At 35.7% G+C, this 25292-nt stretch overlaps 1 protein-coding gene across 1 annotated transcript in view; it reads left to right on the plus strand.

Annotated features, from left to right (window-relative positions):
* Window positions 1–25292, plus strand: part of VPS13B (vacuolar protein sorting 13 homolog B) — a 915321-nt gene that overhangs the window by 503600 nt on the left and 386429 nt on the right. Inside the window, exons 26-29 of the mRNA XM_032760928.2 lie at window positions 6153–6324; window positions 7623–7737; window positions 11850–11916; window positions 15820–16228. Coding sequence (XP_032616819.1) covers window positions 6153–6324; window positions 7623–7737; window positions 11850–11916; window positions 15820–16228 — 763 coding nt within the window. The remainder of the gene's footprint in view (window positions 1–6152; window positions 6325–7622; window positions 7738–11849; window positions 11917–15819; window positions 16229–25292) is intronic.

Below are 25292 nucleotides of genomic sequence, written 5' to 3' on the forward strand. Positions count from 1 at the left end.
ACCATCAGAGAATACTACAAACACCTCTATGCAAATAAACTAGAAAATCTAGAAGAAATGGATAAATTCCTTGTCCCATACGCCCTCCCAAGACTAAACCAGGAAGAAGTTGAATCTCTGAATAGACCAACAACAGGCTCTGAAATTGTGGCAATAATCAATAGCTTACCAACCAAAAAGAGTCCAGGACCAGATGGATTCACAGCCAAATTCTACCAGAGGTACAAGGAGGAACTGGTACCATTCCTTCTGAAACTTTTCCAATCAATAGAAAAAGAGAGAATCCTCCCTAACTCATTTTATGAGGCCAGCATCATCCTGATACCAAAGCCTGGCAGAGACACAACCAAAAAAGAGAATTTCAGACCACTATCCTTGATGAACATTGATGCAAAAATCGTCAATAAAATACTGGCAAACCGAATCCAGCAGCACATCAAAAAGCTTATCCACCATGATCAAGTGGGCTTCATCCCTGGGATGCAAGGCTGGTTCAACATATGCAAATCAATAAGTGTAATCCAGCATATAAACAGAACCAAAGACAAAAACCACATGATTATCTCAATAGATGCAGAAAAGGCCTTTGACAAAATTCAACAATGCTTCATGCTAAAAACTCTCAATAAATTAGGTATTGATGGGACATATCTCAAAATAATAAGAGCTATCTATGACAAACCCACAGCCAATATCATACTGAATGGGCAAAAACCGGAAGCATTCCCTTTGAAAACTAGCACAAGACAGGGATGCCCTCTCTCACCACTCCTGTTCAACATAATGTTGGAAGTTCTGGCCAGGGTAATTAGGCAGGAGAAGGAAATAAAGGGTATTCAATTAGGAAAAGAGGAAGTCAAATTGCCTCTGTTTGCAGATGACATGATTGTATATCTAGAAAACCCCATTGTCTCAGCCCCAAATCTCCTTAAGCTGATAAGCAACTTCAGCAAAGTCTCAGGATACAAAATCAATGTACAAAAATCACAAGCATTCTTATCCACCAATAACAGACAGAGAGCCAAATCATGAGTGAACTTCCATTCACAATTGCTTCAAAGAGAATAAAATACCTAGGAATCCAACTCACAAGGGATGTGAAGGACCTCTTCAAGGAGAACTACAAACCGCTGCTCAATGAAATAAAAGAGGATACAAACAAATGGAAGAACATTCCATGCTCATGGGTTGGAAGAATCAATATCGTGAAAATGACCATACTGCCCAAGGTAATTTATAGATTCAGTGCCATCCCCATCAAGCTACCAATGACTTTCTTCACAGAATTGGAAAAAACTACTTTAAAGTTCATATGGAACCAAAAAAGAGCCCGCATCGCCAAGTCAATCCTAAGCCAAAAGAACAAAGCTGGAGGCATCACGCTACCTGACTTCAAACTATACTGCAAGGCGACAGTAACCAAAACAGCATGGTACTGGTACCAAAACAGAGATATAGATCAATGGAACAGAACAGAGCCCTCAGAAATAATGCCACATATCTACAACTATCTGATCTTTGACAAACCTGACAAAAACAAGAAATGGGGAAAGGATTCCCTATTTAATAAATGGTGCTGGGAAAACTGGCTAGCCATATGTAGAAAGCTGAAACTGGATCCCTTCCTTACACCGTATACAAAAATTAATTCAAGATGGATTAAAGACTTACATATTAGACCTAAAACCATAAAAACCCTAGAAGAAAACCTAGGAATTACCATTCAGGACATAGGCATGGGCAAGGACTGCATGTCTAAAACACCAAAAGCAATGGCAACAAAAGTGAAAATTGACAAATGGGATCTAATTAAACTAAAGAGCTTCTGCAGAGCAAAAGAAACTACCATCAGAGTGAACAGGCAACCTACAAAATGGGAGAAAATTTTTGCAACCTACTCATCTGACAAAGGGCTAATATCCAGAATCTACAATGAACTCAAACAAATTTACAAGAAAAAAACACACCACCCCATCAAAAAGTGGGCAAAGGAAATGAACAGACACTTCTCAAAAGAAGACATTTATGCAGCCAAAAAACACATGTAAAAATGCTCATCATCACTGGCCGTCAGAGAAATGCAAATCAAAACCACAATGAGATACCATCTCACACCAGTTAGAATGGCCATCATTCAAAAGTCAGGAAACAACAGGTGCTGGAGAGGATGTGGAGAAATAGGAATGCTTTTACACTGTTGGTGGGATTGTAAACTAGTTCAACCATTGTGGAAGACAGTGTGACGCTTCCTCAGGGATCTAGAACTAGAAATACCATTTGACCCAGCCATCCCATTACTGGGTATATACCCAAAGGACTATAAATAATGCTGCTATAAAGACACATGCACACGTATGTTTATTGCAGCACTATTCACAATAGCAAAGACTTCGAACCAACCCAAATGTCCAACAGTGGTAGACTGGATTAAGAACATGTGTCACCTATACACCGTGGAATACTATGCAGCTGTAAAAAATGATGAGTTCATGTCATTTGTAGGGACATGGATGAAACTGGAAATCATCATTCTCAGTAAACTATCGTAAGGACAGAAAACCAAACACCACATGTTGTCACTCATAGATGGGAATTGAACAATGAAAACACACGGACACAGGAAGGGGAACATCACACTCTGGGGACTGCTGGGGGGTTGGGAGAGGTGGGAGGGATAGCATTAGGAGGTACACCTAATGCTAAGTGAAGAGTTAATGGGTGCAGCACACCAACATGGCACATGTATACATATGTAACACACCTGCTCATTGTGCTCATGTACCCTAAAACTGTAAGTATAATAATAATAAAATAAAATAAAATAAAATAAAACACATTCTAGGGAAAGCATTAGGAGATATACCTAATGTAAATGACGAGTTAATGGGTGCAGCACACCAGCATGGCACATGTATACATACGTAACAAACCTGCATGTTGTGCACATGTATCCCAGAACTTAAAGTATAATAATAAAAAAATCAATAAAAAAAAGAATAAGTTCATGAAAATAAAAAGAAAATAAGCTCATGAAAATAAAAAAAAACACATTCTAACAATTGTTTGTATTAAGTGGAAATATTTGTTTATCTGATCCTTAGATGATTTATACTTTAAACTATGAGTAATTCTTTTCATGCTGACATGTTGATAGGGAGCACTGTGCTTTTGTGCACATATAACTCCAGCTTCCTGTGTTTCAGTCTGAGTCATGGTAAAGGGGGAAATAAGAGTTTGAAGCTTAGGTACTGAGCTTAAAACAATCATTTTTTCCCACTCTTGCATTGAAATAGTGGGAGCAAAGGTAGTTGAGACCACAGCAGGCCACTTGTTACTGTTGACTTAAGTACAAACAATGGTCGAAGTGTTTAGCCCTTTGGGAAGTTTTGTAATTGAACAAGAACGCAGGAGTTATTTTGATAAGATAGAGTAGCAATGGGGCCAAAACTGTGATCATCCTTAAGCTCTGAAGCAGGCCAAGGATGAAGCGCTATAAAGTGTTTGCTCTTCCAAATAAACAAAGATAAGTTCACCTAGGAAAATAAACTTAGTATTTGGTCAATTTGCAACAAAATGGTAAAAGAATTGAACTGTTTATTTTAGAACTTGGCCTAAGGATGTATGGGAAAATAGTTCAGCATCTCCATTTCTGGCCTGATTTTCACAACAGATTTGGAAACGGAGCAGAAAATTAATGCACAAACATGTTTAACAATACCAAACAAAATGCTGTAAATCCAAAATGAAAACTGAAACTGCATAAGGAAGTACAGCAGAGCTTTTACTGAGGAGTGCTTACTAAATTTGCAGCTACAGTTTTCTTAGCATTCTTACCAAGTATACCAAGTAGTGTTAAAAATTGAAGTCTTACTGATTTGAGATGCTATTTTCTCTCAGTTCTCCATCCTTGGAATATGATGTTCTTCTGTCTGTTGGAGGGAGGATTTAATTTAAGGATACTTCTACGCTATAAACCTATCCATAAAGAAAGGCTATATATATTGCCTTTTATTTAATAAGCATCCTTATCTGGAATTAGTTTGTGCTTTTTATTAGATGTTGTGTTACGTTAGACAGCTAACCAAAAAACTGATTTTTTTTATAGCTTCTCAAGTTGTGGGAATTTCTATTGTAGCAGATTTAGAACTACTTATTTTGTAAAAGCATTTGTATGAAAACCCCACAAACAGTGAGCTATTCGCTTTGCTTGGTGTATTTGGGACAAAGAATAACTATACTGTCTTCAGGTTTAACTCTATAATTTTCTCTAACAGTAAATCCCAGAACACTGTTAGTTTGCTATGCTTGGTGCCTAAGTGTTCTTACAATAAACACTTGCCTGTCATTCTATGAAAATCTTCCCCATTGGACCTCCTTCTGAGGTTGCAGGGAAATTGAATTTTCTTTTGACTGAACGATTTTATAAAACAATGAGGTTAAAATAAAAGCCTCATGTAGGAGCTGAATATACCTTTGTCTAGATGGCATGTCTGTGGTAATGAGAGCCGGGACTTTGGTTTGTTTTGTACAGGATTTTAATTATTATTCCTGCTTTTAAGTGTTTAGAGATTAGTGGCTTCTGCTCTGACAACCTGTCTATAGAAAATGGAATACTGACCATATTATATTGTCTTTGTTTAAATTTTAAGGGGTGTTTTGTTCTGACAGTTGACTACTGGTTATGACTCGTTAGCATAGGAAATTAATATTTTTGTTTGAGACATTCAAAGCAACAATAAACTATTGGAGGTTAAGGATACACAGCAAAACAAAACGTGTCTGAAGTTAGAAAGATGAGAAAATGGGAATTCTATAAGAATGTGAGTGAAAAATTTAAGCATTAGTTCAACTTGATAATGATAATTATACCTACAATTTATGAACTATTTTCTATGTGTATATTCTTCATTCACATTCATATTGCTATTTAATCTTAACTTTAAGAGATAAATATCACTATAATACCCATTTTACAGAGGAGTAAACAGACTCTGAAAAGTTAAACTACTTGCCTCAAATCACATGACTGGCATCTGACCTCCTTAACCCCGTACACCATACTGCCTGCCAGACTAAGCTTAACTAAGTATCTGTAACTGATACGTAAATATATATACATCTTTTAAACAAATAAGAATGTTATATTGTGTTTGATCAGTTTTCAGAGTATATGGGTTTAAGCTCTCAAGTTTTGTTTGCAAGTTTTAAACGGACAGCAAAGTTTGGGATTTTAGGAACCCAGTACTTCATAGCTAATCCTAAAAGAACTCAACATATCAATGATTGCAGCATGTCTTCTGCGTTTGAGACTGAAGCTATTCATTTCCAGTTCAACTTTAAGTAAAAGGGTTTATTTTATTCTGGCTTGCTAAAAGCTGCTGAAAAGACCAAAAACAAAAAAAACAAGCCTTTGACAGCAAGTTCGTTAGCACTGAATTTAGGACCTTATACATATTCAGAGTTCAGTATGTATTTGCTTATGCTCTATTCCACTAAGAAACTTTAACCATATAAAACATTTTTAAAAATCTATTGTCAAATCTACTAATTTTTAATGTCTCCTTAATTAACATGCAAGGCATGATTAATATTTTGCTGTTTCTTAAACTGATAATCACTTTGCTATAGTTATTCTAGATTCCATGATAATACTCTATAGAAGAGGTAGACAAATATTTTTCTGTAAAGGGCTAGTTAGTAAATACCTTTAGACTTTGTGGATTGTAGTTTCTCTGTAGCAACTACTCAACTCTGCTGAAAAGAAGTCATATGCAATCAGTACATGAATGGATTTGGCTGTGATCTAGTAAAAATTTATTCCCCAGTACAGACAGATTAGCCCTTTCACTGTAGCTTGCAGACTCTACTCTATAAGAACATACTCACTGGTTTAATCTTAGCCTTTTCTAGATCTTAACTACTTTTAGAGGAAGTTGGAAACATGCATATGCTTTCTAACAATAAAAATCATTTGAGAAGTATATGTTTATATATTAGCATTATGTATTGGTATTAACATATGATTATCATTTGCATATAAGATGTGAAAAAGTTACAAATAATAATTGTTGATTTTAAATTATAATTTGTATTTTCTGTTATTTTTGTTTATGTTACAAAATAAGATTTTTTTTTTTTTCTCCTCATCCCAGGGAGATTCTATACAAGCAGGTGAGGACTCACCATTCTCAGATTCTGTGACCTTGGAACAAACTACAAGTAATATTGGCGGAACCAGTGGACGTGTTAGTTTATGGATGCAGTGGGTGCTTCCCAAAATTACTATAAAGCTCTTTGCTCCAGATCCTGAAAATAAAGGCACAGGTACAGGATTCCTTTTCTTTCTTCCCTCCCTCCCTCCTTTCTTTCTTTCTTTCTTTCCTTCTTTCTTTCTCTTTCTTTCTTTCTTTCTTTCTCTTTCTTTCGCTCTCTTTCTCTCTCTCTCTCTTTCTTTTCTGTCTGTCTGTCTGTCTTTCCTTTTTGACGGAGTTTTGCTCTTGTTGCCCAGGCTGAAGTGCACTGACGTGACCTTGCCTCACTGCAACCTCTGCCTTCTGGGTTCAAGCAATTCTCCTGCCTCAGCCTCCCAAGTAGCTGAGATTACAGGCGTGTGCCACCACACCTGGCTAATTTTGTATTTTTAGTAGAGATGGAGTTTCTCCATGTTGGTCAGGCTGGTCTTGAACTCCTGACCTCAGGTGGTCCGCCCACCTTGGCCTCCCAAAGTGCTGGGATTACAGGCGTGAGCCACCATGCCCGGCCTGGATTGCTTTTCTTCTTTACTAAAAAGTGCAAATATTAAATGCTATTTTGGAAAAAATATTAAATGTAATTTATTATTGTCATTTATAATTAAATAAGTATTATTAGCTCTAATTCAAGTAATTTCTAGTTGCAGTGCTAAAATATTGAATCTTATTAACATTAAAGGTTTATGTGTACATATTTTCCTTGACTTTGTAATACATAAATTTTGTCCTGTTTGTATTAAAATTCATCTAAAAGACCATGAGGAATTTTCCTCAGTGATCATATTGATACATTATAGTATTGTCACTAAAAGTATTGGGAAAATCCTTGACTGATATCAAATATAACACTCCAGACATTAACTGGGCTTTCCCCTTTCTTGAAATAAATGTCTTATCTTAATCAACAGGCCTATGCTGATTTGCTTATTATTCTAGAAGCTTTTGTGATCTCAGTGCCTCTGTACATATCCAGCATGCATTTATCAATGTGAAATGTAAAATAGAAAGTTTTAATATTGGCCGGGCGCGGTGGCTCACGCCTGTAATCCCAGCACTTTGGGAGGCCGAGGTGGGCGGATCACGAGGTCAGGAGATCGAGACCATCCTGGCTAACATGGTGAAACCCCGTCTCTACTAAAAATACAAAAAAATTTAGCCGGGCGAGGTGGCGGGTGCCTGTAGTCCCAGCTACTTGGGAGGGTGAGGCAGGACGATGGCGTGAACCCCGGCAGGTGGAGCCCGCAGTGAGCTGAGATTGCACCACTGCACTCCAGCCTAGGTGACAGCGAGACTCTGTCTCAAAAAAAAAAAGAAAGTTTTAATATTAATTGTGAAGATTGTGTTGATATTACTGCTTGTTTCTTATTGCAGAGGTTTGTATGGTCAGTGAACTAGAAGATCTCAGTGCTTCCATAGATGTCCAGGATGTATATACCAAAGTGAAATGTAAAATAGAGAGTTTCAATATTGATCACTATAGAAGCAGGTAAATAATGAATAATGAATATAAGAAAATCTGTCTTTTTCTTTGAACAAAGTTACCATAAGACTTTTTCTATTTTAATTTGGCTGGTTATTAAAATAAATACTATACAGGCATACCTCGGACATATTGAGAGTTTAGTTCCAGACTACTCCAATAAAGTGAATATTTCAATAAAGGAAGTGACAGAAATTGTTTGGTTTCTCAGTGTATATAAAGTTGTGTTTACACTATAGTCTGTGAAGTGTACAATAGCATTATGTATTTTAAAATGTACATACCTTAATTTAAAAATACTTTATTGCTAAAATGTGCTAATTATCATCTGAGCATTCAGTGAGTCATAATCTTGTTGCTGATGGAAGGTTTTGTCTTGTTGATGGCTGCTGACTGATCGGGGTGGTGGTTGCTGAAGGTTAGGGTAGCTGTGGCAATTTTTTAAAATAAGTCAATGATGTCGTTTGCCACATGGATTGAATCTTTCTTTATGAAAGATTTCTCTGTAGCATGTGATGCTGTTTAGTGGCATTTTACCCACAACAGAACTTCTTTCAAAATTAGAATCAGTCCTCTCACACTTTGCTGCTGGAATATTCTGAATCCTTTGTTGTCATTTCAACAATGTTCCCAGCATCTTCCCCAGGAGTAGTTTCCATCTCCAGAAACCACTTTCTTTGTTCATTCATAAGAAGCAACTCCTCATCCATTCAAGTTTCATCATGAGATTATAGCAATTCAGCCCCATCTTTAGGCTCCACTCCTAATTCTTGGTCTCACATTGTTTTCACCACATCTACCATTACTTCCTCCAGTGAGGTCTTGAAACCCTCAAAGTCACCCATGAGGGCTGGAATCAACTTCTTACAAACATCTGTTAATGTTGATATTTTTACTTCCTCCCATGAATCATGAATGTTCTTAATGGTGACTACAGTGGTGAATCTTTTACGGAAGGTGTTTCGATTTACTTTGCCTAGAACCTTTGGAAGAATCACTATCTGATACAGTTTGGGTATATGTCCCTTCCAAATCTCATGTGGGAATGTGATCCCCAGTGTTGGAGGTTGGGCCTAGTGGGAGATATTTGGGTCATAGGGGAGGATCTCTCATGAATGGCTTGGTGCCTCCCCACGGTAACAAGTGAAGCTCTCGATTTCTTAGTTCATGCAGGAGCTGGTTGTTTAAAAAGAGCATAGCATCTCCCTGCTCTCTCTTGCTTACTCTCTTAGATGTGACACACCTGTTCTGCTTTGCCTTCTTCCGTGAGTAAAAGCTTCCTGAGGCCTCACCAGAAGCCAAGTAGATGATAGTGCCATGCTTGTACAGCCCGCAGAACCATGAGCCAAATAAACCTCTTTCCTTTATAAATTACCCAGTCTCAGGTATTCGTTTATAGCAATACAAAATGGACTAACACACTGTAGACTTACAGAATGTATTTCTTAAGTAATAAGACTTGAAAGACAGAATTACTGCTTGATCCATGAGCTGAAGAATGGATGTTAGCAGGCGTGAAGGCAACATTCATCTCCTTGTATTTCTCCATTAGAACTCTTTGGTGACCAGGTGCATTGTCAATGAGCAGTAATATTTTCAAAGGATTTTTTTTTTCTCAACAAGCAGTCGTTCTCAACAAAGGGCTTAAAATATTCAGGAGACCATGCTGTAAACAGATGTGCTCTCATCCAAGCTTAGTTGTTCCCATGTATAGAGCACAGGAGAAGAGTGGATTTAACATAATTCTTAAGGGTCCTAGGATTTTCAGAAAGGTAAATGAGGATTGTCTTCAACTTCACCAGCTGCATTCACCTCTAACAAGCGAGTAGCCTGTCCTTTGAGGCTTTAAACCCAGGCATTGACTTCTCCTCTCTAGCTATCAGTCTTAGATGGCATCTTCTTCCAAGAGAAGGCTGCTTTGTCTACACTGAAAATCTATTAGTGTAGCCACCTTCATCAGTGAACTGAGCTACATTTTTTGTATAACTTACTGCCACTTATCCATCAGCACTTGTTGCTTCACGTTGCACATTAATGTTATAGAGATGGCTTCTTTTCTTAAGCCTTATGAGCTAACTTCTGCTAGCTTCAAACTTAACTTCTGCAGCTGTCTTCTCTCAATTTATAGAATTGAAGAGTTAAGGTCTTGCTCTGGATTTAACAGAATGGTGTGTCTGGTTTGATCCTCTACCCAGACCTGAGACTCAGACTTTCTGCCTATCAGCAATAAGGCTGTTTCACTTTCTTATCATTTGCAAGTTCTCTGGAGTAGCACTTTTAATTTTCTTCAAGAACTTTCCTTTGCATTCACAACTTGGCACAAGAAGCTTTCTTTTCTGCCTATCTCAGCTTTTGACATGCCTTCCTCACTAAGCTTAATCATTTTTAGATTTTTATTTAAAGTAAGAGATTTGCAACTCTTCTTTCACTGGAACACTTAGGGGCCATTGTAGGGTTATTAATTGGCTTCATTTCAATATTGTTATGTTTTAGGGAATAGGAAGACCTGAGGTGAGGGAGAAAGATGGAAATAGTGGGGTCAGTGGAGCAATCAGAAAACACACAGCATTGATCAATTAAGTTTGTGTCTTATTTGGGCACTGTTCATGATGTCCTGAAATAATTATGATAACGTCAAAAATCACTGATCACAGATCACCATAACAGATATAATAATAATGAAAATGTTTGAAATATTATAAGAGTTACCAATATGTGACACAGAGAGTGGAAGTCAGCATATATTGTTGGAAAAAATGGTGCTGATGGACTTACTCAATGTAAGGCTGCCACAGACCTTCAATTTGGGTAAAACATAATATCTGCACTGTGCAATAAAGCAAAGCCCATAAAACCGAGGTATGCCTGTACTTGTTCTCAAAGAGGGTTCTTAACAGATACATTGATTAATTTTACTTAGTATTTGTTCATGTATGGAGTATAATAAAATTTTGTTTTATAAGATGACAAATCTGTTCATAAATATATACATTGCCATATTAAATGAAATAAGCTACTTTTACTAATAATCTTACGTAATTTATTTTCTATATTTTATATTTGCTAAGATGCCTGCAACACAGTTAATGGCTCTGATTTTTGCTGTATACTTCCCATCCATTCTCTGTACCAATATAATCATGCACTGAGATGGAGCAATAGCTCATTTCCTAAGCACTTTGATGACTCTTTCTCATCTCACAGATGATATGTGTATGGATATGATAGTTATTTTTGTCATATTAAACAGTGAATTATTAATTGGCTTTTGATAATAGAATGTGCAACTCTTTAGTTCCTTTGAAATGGTATGTGTCTGTATCAAAATGATCTTTGCAAGTGATATATCAATACAATATTTTAGCTGAAATAATTTTTAATGTCATGAATATTACATATTATGTTGTACTTTATCCCTGACTGTACTGCTAAATTTATATAAATTATAAATATTCAGATAATTTATTACTTTATTAAAAACATACGTTTGTTGTGTATGTGGTATGCACCAAGTGCTATGCTAAATGAGTACTGGGGATGTAGTGTTTAAGAAAAATAGCCTGGCATAGTGGCTCACACCTGTGATCCCAGCACTTTGGGAGGCCAAGGCAGGGGCATTGCTTGAGCCCAGGAGTTTGAGACCAGCTGGGACAAGATGGCAAGACCCCATCACCACATACACACAAAAAGTAGCTGGGCATGGTGGTGTATGCCTGTAGTTCCAGCTGCTAGGGAGGCTGAAGTGGGTGGATTGCTTTAGCCCAGGAGTTCAAGGTTACAGTGAGCTATGATCGTGCCATTCCACTCCATCCTGGGCAACAGAGCAAGGCTCCATCTTTAAAAAAGAAAAATAGACATAGATGTTACTCTTATGGAGGAGATGGAAGTAAATAATCAGCCAAATAAATATATAATTTACCATGAAGACAAATGTTCTTATGCAGAACTATCAGAGTGTGGTGCTAATGTAAATTGTTCTATTGATTGCATTGTCAGATTTATGTTTTAGTTCAGTGCAGTGTTGTGAACTTTAGACTTATTTGAAATAGTTATGTATGTTCAATTTCTTAACTCAGAAAAATTGAAGAGAACAGATAAGGTGAACTTATGTTTTCCAGGCCAGGGGAAGGTTGGCAGTCAGGACATTTTGAAGGAGTATTTCTACAATGCAAAGAAAAATCTGTGGTGAGACCCATTTAGTTACTATGATTTTTGAAAATATACTTTAAACTGTTTATCTTTGTTATTTCATAAAATAGGACTAATGGTTACAAGAATTTGAGTTCAGAATAAATTCTTATTAGCCTGTTTCTTCAAAATTACATGTAAATTTAAAGCTATTTATTCTTTGAAACTGCTCTTGTTTTGTAACCATCTTCCTGTTATAACAATTAAGTAAATTTATCAAAAAGGCAAAGGTAGGCTTGCTTTTGTTAATATACTTTATCTTTAATGTACTATTATGTTGACTTTTTGGAATTGTTTCCCAATTCTTATGTGAGTTCATGCTGGATTGTTCTTTACCATAAACTAGAAGTAGTAATTTTATACTAAAAGCAATTATTTTTTGTTTACTTTAATTAACATTGCTTTTGCAGAAGATGGTCCAGGCAGAGGCCATACCTAGCAGTTGCTCAAACCTAAATTTATGCAAACTTGAGGAGAATTTAAAACTATCCAGATTTTTTTTTGCTTATGGCTTTTATTGCTTTTTGTCTTTTCACCTTCTTTGCTCCTGTCCATCACCTCAAGCCTTGGGGAAGAGTGTTGGTCTTTGGGGCAATGTGGAGGTGTCTTCCTTTCCTGTACTGACAAGCTGAACAGACGCACCTTGTTGGTTCGACCCATCAGCAAGCAGGACCCTTTCAGTAATTGCTCTGGCTTCTTTCCTTCTGTAAGAAATTACTTTTAAATTATGCTACACAGCTCCCATTAACAGGAACCCAGAGGAGGAATTGAGTGATTCATAGAGTCAACTCTTGATTTGTGTTTTCCTCCATATCATAAACTTTATAAATGAAGTATAATGTAATTTAAAACCATAAAACTGCTTTTCCACGATAACCTGTTTCTGGGTCACTTGCATGAGTAAAGACTGATTTTACCATCAACATAAGGAAATCAAAGTAGGACATTCATTAAATTTTTTTAAATTGTGCATGTATCGAATGATCAAGAGTTGACCAATACTGCTTTTGTCATTCCTCTTACAATTCTTAATAAGATTGCTTTTTAAAATTTTTTTTCTATTATTATGCCATTATTTTCTTACAACTAATTCAAAGTAACTTGTGTGGTACCTTCTTGAATCTAAACAAGATTGATTTCTGTCATTGATTAGGTAGATGAACACAAGGCTGTATCAGTGACTTTTAGAAGTTTAGACCTTGCCTTTTTTAATGGTACAACATATCTGGATATGTTCTTAAGCTAATTCTTTTAACTGATATTCTTAAAGTTAACTTTGTTCTTAAATTTAATTTTTAATAGTGTATTTGCATAGCAAATGATATGTTCTGATTTTATTTTGAGCTTTTACTAGCAATAGTCTCTAATCTTTAGTGCAGGAAAAAATGTGACTTTTGTGTTAGAGGAAGTGTTTAGATTTATTTTCCTCTCTTTGAATGTTCATTAGTGTCTATGAAAAACATTCTTAATAATTTTAACAAATATTCATAAAGAAACCCTAAATTTATCATTAATGTTCTTCAGAAATTTTTTCCAAATTTGTAAATTAAATGCCATTTAAAAAGTTTCTTTACTTAGTGTTTTTTAACATTTCATTTTAAAAAGTATAAAGTATTATTACTGTATGAAAAGTGATATTTATATTACCTCAACTAGTATTCACTTTTTACCTTATGTTAAGGGAGTTAGGGATGCAGCAGTTAAAAAAAAAAAACAACACCCTTTCTTCATGTAGCTTATCTTTCAAGTATGCTTACGTTCCACATGTTTAAAATATTTTTCCAAATTAAAACATTTATACATTGAAATACCTTTTATACTCTTTCCAGGATTCAAATGTTGCTAATTAATAAAGATTTATTATGAGTTAGATTTTTTAGATTAGTGGCCAGTAGTAACCCTCTCCCCAGTTTAGACACTTAGAACAGACAACATCACTGTGATCACTGTGGCCCCTTCCACTGGGGGTATACCTTAACAATCCTTCTCCATCCATTATGGCTCATTGTCCAGCAACATGCTAATAAAACTGGTAGCACTTTTCTTACTTTGCTATACATCTTTTTGTTTTTGAGTACAGAAATAAAAAAGAAGGGGAATCAGAAGAGAAGGAGTGAAAATGTTGGGAACAGTGAAAAATGCTTTGAGAGCAGGCCATTATGGGGAAAGATGATTATATTGCACAACCATTTAATGCTTACTTTCCAGGGTTTTTTAATGGTCAATTAAAAAATATAAAAATAATTTATTTTCTTACCTTCCTTCATTATAAAGTCTAAATTAAAAGCAAAATTAGCAGTGATAACTGAATTGCATATTTTTTCCTCTTACCACGTCAGTGGGTGATAGGCAAAAAAATGAGAGGAAGAATATGGAAGCAAAAGAAATGTAGGAGTGATGGGATAATATAGCTCAGACTCATTACTGCTTTCCTATTTCTCTTTTTTTTCTGTTTATTGAATATATTTTCTTCCTTTTGCTTTGTTCCAGTTCACTTCTCCTCTTAAAAATCTCCTCTTTGGACCCTACTAACTTTTTCAGGTGTTGGAAAGAGGGGCAGGGAATGTGGAATATAACAGTTCTCCTCTAATTCTATGCTGAGCAATTTCCAGAACAATATTTTATGTCTATTAATTGGTTGAGGAAGATTTTTTTCAAGTGACATTCTTTTTGTATGTTGAGGAATACAAAAGTATACGTTTTACTTTACTCTCTTAAAAGCATGCTGTTTTACTATAACTTGTTTATAGTGTGCAATTTGAATAGGAGAGCTAATTGAGATAGTTTTAGCAAAAATATTGAAGTTATGATGATTTTTTTACTCTCACTTAAATGTGATATGTGTACTAATATAGTAGTATACCCAAAGATTATGAGTTACAGGATAGTGATAATTTTATAAACAATGTGTTAGCTATTGATAATAGGCAAGTTCTGAAAGACAAATGTTATATTGTTGCATCACATTACTGTTTAAATATGCAGTAACTGTTTATTTAGTTCAGTTATCAAAGCATGGCATCAATGAGGCTTCTTTTGTAGGCTCTGTCTTTGTACAAATTAGCCAAATTATTGAAGGAAAAACTCCATTTTCACAAATGTTATATCCTGTCTAGTGAAGGTAATCATCTGGCCTATTCAGATTTGGTCTCAAATAAAAATATATAATGTGGTTATTTCAATTTCACCTGAGTAAACAACCCTTCTGTGACCTGTGATACTTTTTATGACAGCCTCTTAGCACTCATAATGAAAAATTATCACGAAATGAAAAGATAAAATCAAGATAGTCTTTTCCAACGTATGTTTTTTTGTTTGAGACAAGAGCCTCACTTTGTTGCCCAGGCTGGAGTGCAGTGGCTCAATCTCAGCTCACTGCAGCCTCTGCCTCCCGGGTTGAAGCGATTCTTGTGCCTCAGCCTCCCAAGCAGCTGGGATTATAGGCATGTACTACCATGCCACCACATCTGGCTAATTTTTTGTATTTTTAGTAGAGACGGAGTTTCACCATGTAGGCCAGGCTGGTCTCGAACTCCTGGCCTCAAGTTATCTGCCCACCTTAGCCTCCCAAAGTGTTGGGATTACAGGCATGAGCTACCCCAGCCTCAAATTCTTAATGTTACAGAAAATGCAGAAGTCACAGAAATAGCCACAAAAAGATTAATAACCTCCCTCAAGATCTAGAACTGGAACTCAGGATTCCCATCTTTAGTTCAGTCATTCTAACCATCTTAGAAGCTTTTTGCCCCCATCTGCAGAATTTATCAGTCACGTGTTTATTAAGAAGTGTAGGGTAAGACCAAGAGGTAAAAATACTCACTGAGATCATTTTCTTCTTTCCAATTTTTTAAAAAATGTTTTTAATGAACTGTGTATTGTGATTTCCTTTTTTTGGAACAGACAACTACAAAACTTCTAGATGGCACTCATCAGCAGCATGGATTCCTCTCTCTGACATACACAAAAGCTGTAACAAAAAATGTCCGCCACAAGTTAACATCAAGAAATGAGCGAAGAAGTTTTCATAAGTTATCTGAAGGCTTAATGGATGGTTCGCCTCATTTTCTTCATGAAATTCTTCTTTCAGCACAAGCTTTTGATATTGTTCTTTATTTTCCTTTACTTAATGCCATTGCAAGTATATTTCAAGCAAAACTACCAAAGACCCAAAAAGAGAAAAGAAAATCTCCTGGTCAGCCCATGAGGACCCATACACTGACATCCCGCAATTTACCTTTGATTTATATCAACACAAGTGTAATCAGAATTTTTATTCCAAAAACAGAAGAAATGCAGCCAACTGTTGAAGGTATTGTCTTCTGATTTTTTTTTTGTCTGATTTTAAATAATTTTCTTCTAGAGACCTTAGTTTTCTGGTTTTTTTTCTGGGTTTTTTTTTTGTTTCTTTTAAAAAATATGAGCGGTTGGTTGTGCTTTGTTGTTTGGTATATTTTATAGAGAGGAAATATAGATATTCTATAAATCATTAGGAAATACATCAGAATACTATGTAAGTATCTGACTTCATTAGTAGGATAAGAAATATGAGGAATTTTTTTCTTCAGGGCTTTTGCCAGTAAAGCATGTATATACTTTGTGTCAATTGTTTTACTAAACTCAAATGTTGTGTTCTATATATCTAAGAAAACTAAAATTTTGTTTAAAAACAAGGTCAGGCACAGTGGCTCACACCTGTAATCCTAACACTTTGGGAAGTCAAGATAGGAGGATCACTGGAGCCCAGGAGTTTCAGATCAGCCTGGGCAACATAGTGAAACCCCATCTGTACAAAAATAAGATATTAGCCCAACATAGTGGTGCACACCTGTAGCCCCAGCTTCTTGGTATATCATTTTTGTAATAAAATATTTGTAAACAAACCTTATAGTCCTTAATTACCAAGGTGTCTAGAACTAAATTCAATGTATTATACTTAACAGATTCTTAATACAAGCCAGTTTCTTTTTATGTCTAACTTTTCTTAGAAGCTATCTTAAAATTAATTACTTTGAGATGTCAAATTACTATTCTCTGAATATCCTGTATTCTGACAGTAGTATACAATTGCTTTCAGCTGTTCAGATAGTTTGTAGAAACACATGAATGGTTAAGAATAAAGGATTAGTCTTTATTTACCAATTACAAGTGATAACTCGCTAACCAGAAAAGTAAGAAGCAGTATATTCATTGCAAAGGTAGTGACCTTTATGCTTTTTCCTTATTATATAGGAGCACCTAATGAAATTTTAGAGAATGTAATTTACATTAAGGTTACATAGGTTAGAAAACAGAAATCTACATTTTTATACAGATAATTCCCTGAGGACTGTAGTTTCAGTTATAATAACATTTTTCCACAACCTTGGAAGAGACACAGACATAAAAGATTGGGGAGATTATCAAACTGTTTTTGGTATTACAACTGAGAATGGGAGGAAAACACCATGGAAACAAAAGTAGATTGTCTTTATTGCACAAAATTTATCAGTGTTTTGGGACAAGAATTTGGGGTAGTTCATTACATTTAATAAAGACCATGTGCTGGGCACAGTGGCTCACGCCTGTAATCCCAACACTTTGGGAGGCTGAGGCGGGCAGATCACGAGGTCAGGAGTTCGAGACCAGCCTGGCCAACATGGTGAAACCCCATTTCTACTAAAAATACAAAAAGTTATCCAGGCATGGTGGCATGTGCCTGTAATCCCAGCTACTTGGGAGGCTGAGGTGGGACAATTGCTTGAACCCAGGAGGTGTAGGTTGCAGTGAGCCAAGATAGTGCCATTGCACTCCAGCCTGGGCGACAGAGCAAGACTCCATCTCAAGGAAAAAAAAATAATAATAATGTTGCAGTATCTGTAACTATTTTATTAAAATAAAATTACAGAAGTTTTATATCTAGATAAAAATAAGAATAAAGTTTTATACTATATAATATAAAAAATTCTAGGTATAGTTTTTATACAAGGATATTGTTTTCTACAAATACCTCTCTGATTGTTATAAAACAGTTTTCTTTTTATTTATTTATTTTTTAATTTTTTTATTATTATACTTTAGGTTTTAGGGTACATGTGCACAATGTGCAGGTTTGTTACATATGTATCCATGTGCCATGTTGTTTTGCTGCACCCATTAACTTGTCATTTAGCATTAGGTATATCTCCTAATGCTGTCCCTCCCTCCTCCCCTCACCCCACAACAGTCCCTGGAGTGTGATGTTTCCCTTCCTGTGTCCATGAGTTCTCGTTGTTCACTTCCTACCTATGAGTGAGAACATGCGGTGTTTGGTTTTTTGTCCTTGAGGTAGTTTACTGAGAATGATGGTTTCCAGCTTCATCCATGTCCCTACAAAGGACATGAACTCATCATTTTTTATGGCTGCATAGTATTCCATGGTGTATATGTGCCACATTTTCTTAATCCAGTCGATCGTTGTTGGACATTTGGGTTGGTTCCAAGTCTTTGCTATTGTGAATAGTGCCGCAATAAACATACGTGTGCATGTGTCTTTATAGCAGCATGATTTATAGTCCTTTGGGTATATACCCAGTAATGGGATGGCTGGGTCAAATGGTATTTCTAGTTCTAGATCCCTGAGGAATCACCACACTGACTTCCACAATAGTTGAACTAGTTTACAGTCCCACCAACAGTGTAAAAGTGTTCCTATTTCTCCACATTCTCTCCAGCACCTGTTGTTTCCTGACATTTTAATGATGGCCATTCTAACTGGTGTGAGATGGTATCTCATTGTGGTTTTGATTTGCATTTCTCTGATGGCCAGCGATAATGAGCATTTTTTCATGTGTTTTTTGGCTGCATAAACATCTTCTTTTGAGAAGTGTCTGTTCATGTCCTTTGCCCACTTTTTGATGGGGTTGTTTGTTTTTTTCTTGTAAATTTGTTTGAGTTCATTGTAGATTCTGGATATTAGCCCTTTGTCAGATGAGTAGGTTGCAAAAATTTTCTCCCATTCTGTAGGTTGCGTGTTCACTCTGATGGTAGTTTCTTTTGCTGTGCAGAAGCTCTTTAGTTTAATTAGATCCCATTTGTCAATTTTGGCTTTTGTTGCCATTGCTTTTGGTGTTTTAGACATGAAGTCCTTGCCCATGCCTATGTCCTGAATGGTATTGCCTAGGTTTTCTTGTAGGATTTTAATGGTTTTAGGTCTAACATGTAAGTCTTTAATCCATCTTGAATTAATTTTTGTATAAGGTGTAAGGAAGTGATCCAGTTTCAGCTTTCTACATATGGCTAGCCAGTTTTCCCAGCACCATTTATTAAACAGGGAATCCTTTCCCCATTTCTTGTTTTTGTCAGGTTTGTCAAAGATCAGATAGTTGTAGATATGCGGCATCATTTCTGAGGGCTCTGTTCTGTTCCATTGATCTATGTCTCTGTTGTGGTACCAGTACCATGCTGTTTTGGTTACTGTAGCCTTGTAGTATAGTTTGAAGTCAGGTAGCGTGATGCCTCCAGCTTTGTTCTTTTGGCTTAGGATTGACTTGGCGATGCGGGCTCTTTTTTGGTTCCGTATGAACTTTAACGTCGTTTTTTCCAATTCTGTGAAGAAAGTCATTGGTAGCTTGATGGGGATGGCATTGAATCTATAAATTACCTTGGGCAGTATGGTCATTTTCACGATATTGATTCTTCTAACCCATGAGCATGGAATGTTCTTCCATTTGTTTGTATCCTCTTTTATTTCATGGAGCAGTGGTTTGTAGTTCCCCTTGAAGAGGTCCTTCACATCCCTTGTAAGTTGGATTCCTGGGTATTTTATTCTCTTTGAAGCAATTGTGAATGGGAGTTCACTCATGATTTGGCTCTCTGGTAAAACATTCATTTTTCTAACTTAAGTGAGTTCATGTATTTCATTTAAAATATGTTAGTAGGCTTTTATGATTTCCTGAATATTTCTTGAAGTGTTTGTTTTATGTTCCCCATTCCTTAATTGTAAAATTATTTTCAGTTTAATGCAAACAATTGGGAAGGCCAAAATTTCATTGAAACGTAAGAAAAAATGTGATATTAGAGGTGAGAAGGTGGGATGAGGTATAGAAAAATACAGGGAGAATCTCTATGAAAAAAGCTGAGGAAATAGTGAGAGGCAATAGAGATAGAAAAGGAAGTAAAGCAACTTATCTGATTGGTAGACTTTTTTACTAATAAGGAAATGTTGATGATTTATAAATGATTCTCAAATTTTATGATGTAATCGTGTCTGAATAATAATTGTATAATGGACACTAAATTTAGTCATTTATCCCATATTATTCCCTACACTGTTTTAATTTAGGGTTTCCTTCTTGAAAACCCATTTCACACCACAAAATATCAATTTCAGTAACAAATTTAAATTTTAGAAAACAAGCCAAATGTGTATGATTCATTGCCTATTTATTAAGTTTTAAAACTTGACCAAGGATGTGATACAATATCAGTGTGTTGTTTTTTCTGCATCTTGGCAGCCAGGCCGAGACTTTGAAAATGGGTGTCTAATAATGTATACACTGGTAAATCTTTCTGAGTCAGACATAGCGGCTCCTCAATGTGAGCATTTGATCTGTATTCAAAATTTGCTCATTCGTCTTAAAATATCTTATCTATCTGATGTCCTGAAAGCTTCTGAAAGTCTTTGGTATTTGTTAGTGAGGAAATATTTTCACAGTAAACTGCTTTTTCATTGCAATTAGATCTTCATTGCAGAGCTTCTTTGACTCAAATTTTTGTGGCAGTATCTGTGAGAGAAACCTACATGACTGACTTGTTTTCACCATCCATGTCAGTGTTTGTCATAGCCCTTAGGTGGTCTTCACTGGATGGGTCTTATTTATAGTGATAAATGTTTCCTTCTAAGGCAAAATTTTCCTATAAATGTAATAGTTTTCGTTGTTAATTTGGAAACCTTGTTTTTTCTCTTTTTTATTGTGATAAAATATATATGACAAATTTTCTACTTTAATCATTTTAAGTATATAATTCAGTGGCAATAATTACATTCATAGTGTTGTGAAACCATCACCACTATTTCCCAATGTATTTGTCACCCCAAACAAAAGCTCTGTAGCCATTAAGTAATAGCTACCCTCATCTTCTGGTAACCTCTAATCTATTTTCTGTCTCTATGAATTTTCCTACTCTAGAAATTTCATGTAAGTGGAATCATACAGTGTTTATCCTTTTGTATCTGGCTTACTTTACTTAGCATAATGTTTTCAAGGCACATCCAGGTTGCTGCATGTATCAGAATTTCATTCCTTGCTATAGCTGAATAATACTGTTTTGTATGGGTATACCACATTTTGTTTATCAATTAATCTTTTGGGCAGTTGGGTCATTTCCACCCTTTTTTGGTTTAATGTGAGTAATGCTGCTATGAACACTGGCATGGAAGTTTCTGTTAGAGGCCCTGTTTTCAGTTCTTTTGGGGTGTACGGCTAAGAGTGGAATTTTTAGGTCCCATGGTAATTCTGTTTGGAATTCTGTTTTTGAGGAACCACCAAACTTCTTGGAAGCCCTTGTGGATTAGAGCACGATTTGTGGTATTTTCTGAACAATGCCATAGTTCAGTCAACAAGAAGAGCAAAGGGAGCTCACGCTTAGCATAGCAGCTCCTGTGTGCCGAGCACCTGAGCAGCTCTGTGGTGAGGCAGAGGTCTGAAGTTCATTGTTTAACTCTAGCTTTATTTTCTGTGATACTTACCAAAGGTTTATTGCAACAAGTTATGTTTCACTGATATATTTGTGACAAAAAGATTACAAATCAGGCTATTTAAGAAAGAGGAGGAAAAAAAAAAGGACAACTTTATTTTCTGTGGGGCTTTTTTAGTTTGTTTATATGTTTTTGTTTTGGGCTTATTGTGTTATAAACATTAATACTACATATCACACAGTTTTATTGTTTCCCATTGAGTTGCTTCAACTAGGAAAATCCCTCAACTAATTGTAATTGCAGAAATATTTCCAGACTTCTGCCATCTTATTTTTAAAGCTGCTGCTGCTGCTGCTGCTTCCGCTTCCTCCTCCTCTTCTTCTTTTTCTTCTTCTTTTTCTTCTGCTGCTGCTGCTTTTTCTTTTTTTGGTGGTGGCTGTGGTGGGTTTTTAACATATAATTTCAGAATTCAGGTGCCTAGGTACTTCCTAAGGTCACCTTGAATAAGAGTATGTGAGATGGGGGAAGGTTGTTATAGTTGTCTTTGGAAAACATAATTTCTTTTGTTTTTCTGTGGACTTTAAAGTTAAGTGTAATCCTTTGCAAATATGCATATTTTTAGCAACAAACAACTTTTTAGTGGGTTTTTTTTGTGGCTTGGATGTGTGTATCTGTAGAATAAATTACCAGCAAAAGGATTGCTAGGTCAAAGGATTCCATACCTTTAAAATAGTAAGAGATGTCAAATTGCCTTCCTAAATGGCTGCTATTTCTTACTCTTACCCTAACAGAAGTTTATTTTTAGCCTTTTGTAGGTCTCATTAGTGAAAAGTACGCTACTTTTTAAAGGAGTTGCTTATCTTTTCCTTATTAATTAATACATTTTTTGTGTATTAATCCTTTTGTCTGGCATATGTATTGCTCATATCTTTACTTTTTTGTGTTCTGCCTTTGCATCTCTATATCTGTGCATATATCTGTATCTTTACTTATAATTGTACCTGCATCTCTATCTGAGGTGTTATAAATAGCCAGACTGTGTGCCTAAGCTAAGAATACAAATACAAAAATGCATGCCAAAGTTTCAGATTTTGACACATTATGTTAGGTTTTTTTATACTTTATCTTTCTTCTTTGCTACTCTTAATTTAAATAATCATAATTCACCCATGAAAAGGTCAGAGAAAAAATTTTTATTGAGGTAAAATTCATATAACAAATTCACCATTTTAAAGTATAGATAATTCTTACATTATATTTTATATGGGAGATTGGATGTTTCCATTTAATACATGTTAAAAGCTATAATGTGGACTATGGAAATCATGATTGAAGGAGCAATTTCATTAGAAATAAATATCATTAATGACTCTAGTAAGTTGGAGTCAAGAGTATACTATTCATTTTATTCTAGAAGGCCTTCACAAGAAAGTTTGAATAAGATGATTATCAGATTAATTAAATTAAAAATGTAGGCCAGGCATGGTGGCTCATGCCTGTAATACCAGCACTTTGGGAGGCCAAAGCAGGCATATAGCTTGAGCCCAGGAGTTTGAGACTAGCCTGGGCTACATGGCGAAACCCCATCCTACAAAAAATACAAAAATTACCTGGGCATGGTGGCCCGGGCCTGTAGTCCCAGCTACTCAGGAGGCTGAGGTGGGAGAATTAAATGAGTCCAGGAGGTCAGGGCTTCAGTGAGTTGTGATCACACCACCACACTCCAGCCTGGGTGACAGGAGACCGTGTCTCAAAAAAAAAAAAAAAATAAGTATATATAAGTTGTTTTAATGAGTGTGAAAAAATAACTAAATCTTGCTACATCATACTTTTCAGCAGAAACTTTATTATAAAAATATCACAGAGCGATCTGTGCTTGTCACAGAGTAAGTAATCTGTGTCAAAGATGAGTGGTAAACTAAATGCAACTGAACTTTCTATTAATATGCATAATGGTCATTGGTTGTATATTTATTGAAACTTTTGTCTTCAACTGCCAGTGTGGCAATAATTGATTAAAAACTTTTGTTGAAGCTGGGCGCGGTGGCTCACGCTTGTAATCCCAGCACTTTGGGAGGCTGAGGCGGGCGGATCACGAGGTCAGGAGATCGAGACCACGGTGAAACCCCATCTCTACTAAAAATACAAAAAAATTAGCCGGGCGTGGTGGCGGGCGCCTGTAGTCCCAGCTACTCAGAGAGGCTGAGGCAGGAGAATGGCGTGAACCCGGGAGAGATTGACCACTGCACTCACCTGGTGACAGACGAAAAAAAAAAAAAAAAAAAAAAAAAATTTTGTGAAACCGTCACAAATTTTTTATTCAGGTTGGAATTAAGAAAAGTTTGTTGTAAGCAAGATTCTTACATTATCTGACAGTTGCATGAAAATTCTGGTCTTTATTCAGCTATTGGTTACTGATACAAACTCCTGATTTCAGAGTTGTCTATAGCCTTTTCATATGCCATACACAGATGTACATTCATGTATCTGTACACACACATATACACACTCTCTTGCCCCAAGAAAAGATGAAATCTTTCAGGCTTATTATATATGCTACATTAATGTAAGACTCTTTAATCATATCTAAATTTCAGTTAATGATAAAAAAATTGAACATTCTAATATTTTATTTAGAAAAATCATATTGAAAGTTTGCTTTTCAACCTGGATGTTGTTTACGTTATGTGCAGTTACTATCAGGATTCTAAATCTACAGGTGTTTGACTTCCAGGGTAATCTTTTTATTTCACAATAGACGACTTTTAAAAATCTAGCATGTCTAGAATGAGTAGTTCCTCATGAGGCTCTGTTTTAAAAAATAGAGTTAAAGCAAGGAAGGAAGGCATTCATTTTCATGTTGAAAATATTTCTAGAAGGAACATTTCCTCATATGGTCCAACTATTAAGTACAGGTGAAATAAGCCAAAAAAGAGAAGCTGATTTTTTTTTCGGCAATAAAGTAACTGAAGAAATGACTCAAGGAACTTTCATGTATAAATACATATTTTTATTATTTTTTCTTACATCTCAGTGATATATTTTGATAAGTTGAATACTTTCTATAATAAAATTATTTTAATCTAGTTTATGAATTATCTGCATTAAGTGCTCTTTTTTTTATTATAACTTCATAGTCAGTATAATCTACTGAGAACACTTTTGGCCCTAACAGAAACAGGATTCTGTTCTTGGATCTGGCTTTGTATGTAACACCAAGTACGTCATTTCTCCTCCATATGTACCTCATTTACTGCAATGTTTCTATTACATTTCAGACTTTCATATGGTGAGTAGTATCTGTAGCCTGGAAGAACAGTTAGCAAATATACTAATTGCACCTTTGTGGTGTGGTCTATTCTCCAGGCTTACTATTTAATTGATGCCTGCTGCTTAATAGAGGTTTTACCCACATGGAACTATTTGATAAGCTTGGCATAAAATGCAAGATCTGTAAAATGTAAACAATGTTCATATTATAAGGACCTATAATCAAACCAAAGCTGTAAGTCATTTGAAAATAGTGCAGCTGCATGAGAAGTAGTTTTCTATTTGATCTTTTGCTATGGATGTAAAAATACTGTCTTTACTGTGACATCCATATGCTAATATTTGTTACGATAGTTCATCTCTTTTTTTCTCCTTTTGCTTTCCCTTCTCCCACTTTCCTACTATTTTGCCTTTCCCTCCTCCCTTCATGGTTATCTTATTCTGGTTC

Source organism: Hylobates moloch, unplaced genomic scaffold (assembly GCF_009828535.3).
Source record: "Hylobates moloch isolate HMO894 unplaced genomic scaffold, HMol_V3 SCAFFOLD_9, whole genome shotgun sequence".
Lineage (NCBI taxonomy): Eukaryota > Metazoa > Chordata > Mammalia > Primates > Hylobatidae > Hylobates > Hylobates moloch.